The 3,040-nt window shown below is 40.0% G+C and overlaps 1 protein-coding gene across 1 annotated transcript; it reads right to left on the reverse strand.

The window, feature by feature from the left end:
* Positions 1 to 2,635: 2,635 nt before the first annotated feature.
* LOC138874692 (uncharacterized) lies at positions 2,636 to 3,040 on the reverse strand. The gene has a single exon (XM_070153471.1). It carries the CDS (start codon positions 3,038 to 3,040, stop codon positions 2,636 to 2,638), a length of 405 nt encoding a protein of 134 aa, XP_070009572.1.

A 3,040-nucleotide genomic window follows, 5' to 3' on the forward strand; every position in this document is an offset into this window, starting at 1 on the left:
AACGGCGGAGTGAAAGAGAGAAATGAGGGGGAAGGGAGGTAGTCTCTAGGGTTAATTAAGGAAAGGGGAGATCTGGACCGTTGATTAAAATTGATCAACGATCCAGATTAGACAAGGGATTGGGTCGAGTAGGATAAGGTATTGGGCCAGGGGTATTTGGGCCGTTTTAATTGGGTTGGGGTCTGATTTAATTAGGATATAATTGAAATGAAAGTGGCTATTTGCTAAATACCCAATGTAAATTAATTAAAATGAATTTCATGTGTAGAAAATAATTTTAAAATGTTTATTTAATATTTAAAAAATACACATGATTAATTTCTGGATGAAAATAGTATAAAATCATATGATTGGGCTATAATTCCAAAGTTATTGCAATTACAGCCAAAAGGTGCCAATTTGGCTGATTATGAAATAATTTGGTCTTAATAGGACCAAAAATAATACATTACATCAAAAAATGCTTTTGAAATCATTTGTGAGGTAATTTTATAATTATTTCTTGGAAAAAAATTGTTGGATAAATTATTTAAAATATAGAAAAATTGTGGAAAAATATCAATTGTTAATCAATGCATGATTTTGAAGATATATATGCAATTTGAAATATTTTTTGGGAAAAAATGGGTATCAACAGCTACCCCTCTTTACCCGGGAAGGATGAAAGAGTTTTCAAGTAAAGAAATGATGGCAATTTTGACCGGGCGGGATGTTTTGAAAGAATGAGGTCGGACTTCGATCTTCGAGTTGTCTACATATCCCTGGTTTTATAGGAACCAGGCCATGTGTTGTTCTGAATTCATCGGCGGAATATGCCGATGAAATCATTGCAAGAACAGACACGAGATGCGAAAGCGGTTATGGTGAGTGGTTAAGGTTTGAGATAGTTGAAGGAACTGGAGCGAGATTTCTCCTGCTAAGATAGCGGTTGCTTATGGGTTACCTGCAGATAAAAGATGCTACAAACATGTATTTGCGAAAATTTAAACATGATGCAGATTCCCTTTAGACCATAAAGGTTGTCTTTGGATGGTTAAAGATGATGTCCTCAGACCATGATGTCCCGGGCCATGAATTGTTTAGTGAGGGTTTTGCAGGCCATGAAATGATGTTCACGGGCCATGACAAATGGTGCCTCCGAACCATGATGCCTTTGAATAATGATATGTAAATTTGAGGGATCCTCAGGCCATGACATGGTGTCTTCCGGCTATTAGGATGATGCCTTTTAGACTATGATGCCTTCGGATATATTGGCAATATTTTAGCCCATGATATGCAGTAATGATGTTAACAAGACAAAGCTTAGTCTTGTGAAATGAAGGGCAGAGCTTAGCCCGATTGAAAAGCGAGTAGATACTACTAGAAATAGAGAAATATTTGTGCGAAGAGGAACATCTCTTAGTCCCATACAGATGGGGAGGCAAGGATTAGCCTCATGCAAGTATAGAGGCAGGGATTAGCCTCATGCAAGTGGGGAGGCAGGGATTAGCCTTATGCAAGTATGGAGGCAAGGATTAGCCTCATGTAGGTGTAGAGGCAAGGATTAGCCTCATGCAAATAGGGAGTCAGGGATTAGCCTCATTCAAATATGGAGGCAAGTATTAGCCTCATGCAAGTATAGAAGGAAGGATTAGCCTCATGCAAATAGGGAGATAGGGATTAGCCTCATGCAAATATGGAGGCAGGGATTAGCATCAAGTAAATATGGAGGCATGGATTAGCCTCATGCAAATATGGAGGCAAGGATTAGCCTCATACAAGTGTGAAGGCAGGGATTAGCCTCATCCAAAATAGGGAGGTAGGGATTAGCCTCGTGCAAGTATGGAGGAAAGGATTAGCCTCATGTAGAGAGCAGGTAGCAAATAAGAGTAGTGTATGTCTTAGCTGGAGATACATTCGGTGTTTGATGTCCTGATTGATAGAAAATTTGTTACGTGTATGTATTTGTGGATGTTATTTCCATGTCAGATATGCCTGCGTTCAAAGAAAAATTGTAATTTTTGTGGGTGGGGAGGAGGGGAGGTTGGTCCGTGCTTCGTCTGCCGGCCTTGCTTTGCTCCAACCTGAAAGCCCCTTTCGAGTTCCCCTAGGTAACACCTGACTATTATGGAAATAGAGTTTTTTGAAAAATACGCAATTGTTGATAAAAATAGAGTTATTTTAGAAATATATTGATACATTTGGATGAACTACTAACTGTAACACATCTCAAAGGCATTGCATCTCTCTTATGTCGGAATTTTGAGGGCCCTCCTCAAAATTCTGCCCCAGTTTAGTAGATGATCCTTTGGCTGTTTGCGGATAATAGGCCCTGCTGAACCTTCTTCGAAATTTTGAGAATCCTTCTCAAAATTTTGCCCCAGTTTCTTAACTGATTACTGACCGTCTGACACATGTTGGCGTTGGCTGGACTTGCTCCGAAATTTTGAGGACTCTCCTCAAAATTCTGCCCCAATTTCTGATCTTGGGAGAATTGAAAATTTTATTATGATATGACCGAACCCATAAGGCTGGCTACGTATCCCCTCTTAAATGGGAATCAGTTCAAGCGTAGTTCAATTACATCACATGAGGAAATGTAAATAATCTAAGCATAGTATCTCTTGAGTGCGTCTGAATTGATTGGTTTTGGCTAGATTTCTCCATCCATTTTTGCAAGTATGAGTGCTTCTCCTGTCAGCACCTTGTGAACCATGTACAGACCTTGCCATTTGGGAGAGAATTTCCCTTTGGCTTCATCTTGATGTGGGAAGATCTTCTTCAGCACCAACTGACCTGGTGCAAATTGCCTTGGTTTGACCCTTTTGTTGAAAGCTCTAGACATTTTGTTTTGATAAAGTTGGATGTGGCACACTGCGTTCATCCTCTTTCCATCGATGAGGGCCAATTGTTCATAGCGACTCCTTATACATTCTGCATTGCTGAGTTTAGCTTCCCGTATGACTCTCAAAGAAGGAATCTCTACTTCGGTTGGGATGACAGCTTCGGTACCGTAAACCAACATGTAGGGAGTTGCCCCGGTTGATGTTCGAACCAT

Source organism: Nicotiana sylvestris, chromosome 8 (assembly GCF_000393655.2).
Source record: "Nicotiana sylvestris chromosome 8, ASM39365v2, whole genome shotgun sequence".
Classification (NCBI taxonomy): Eukaryota; Viridiplantae; Streptophyta; class Magnoliopsida; order Solanales; family Solanaceae; genus Nicotiana; species Nicotiana sylvestris.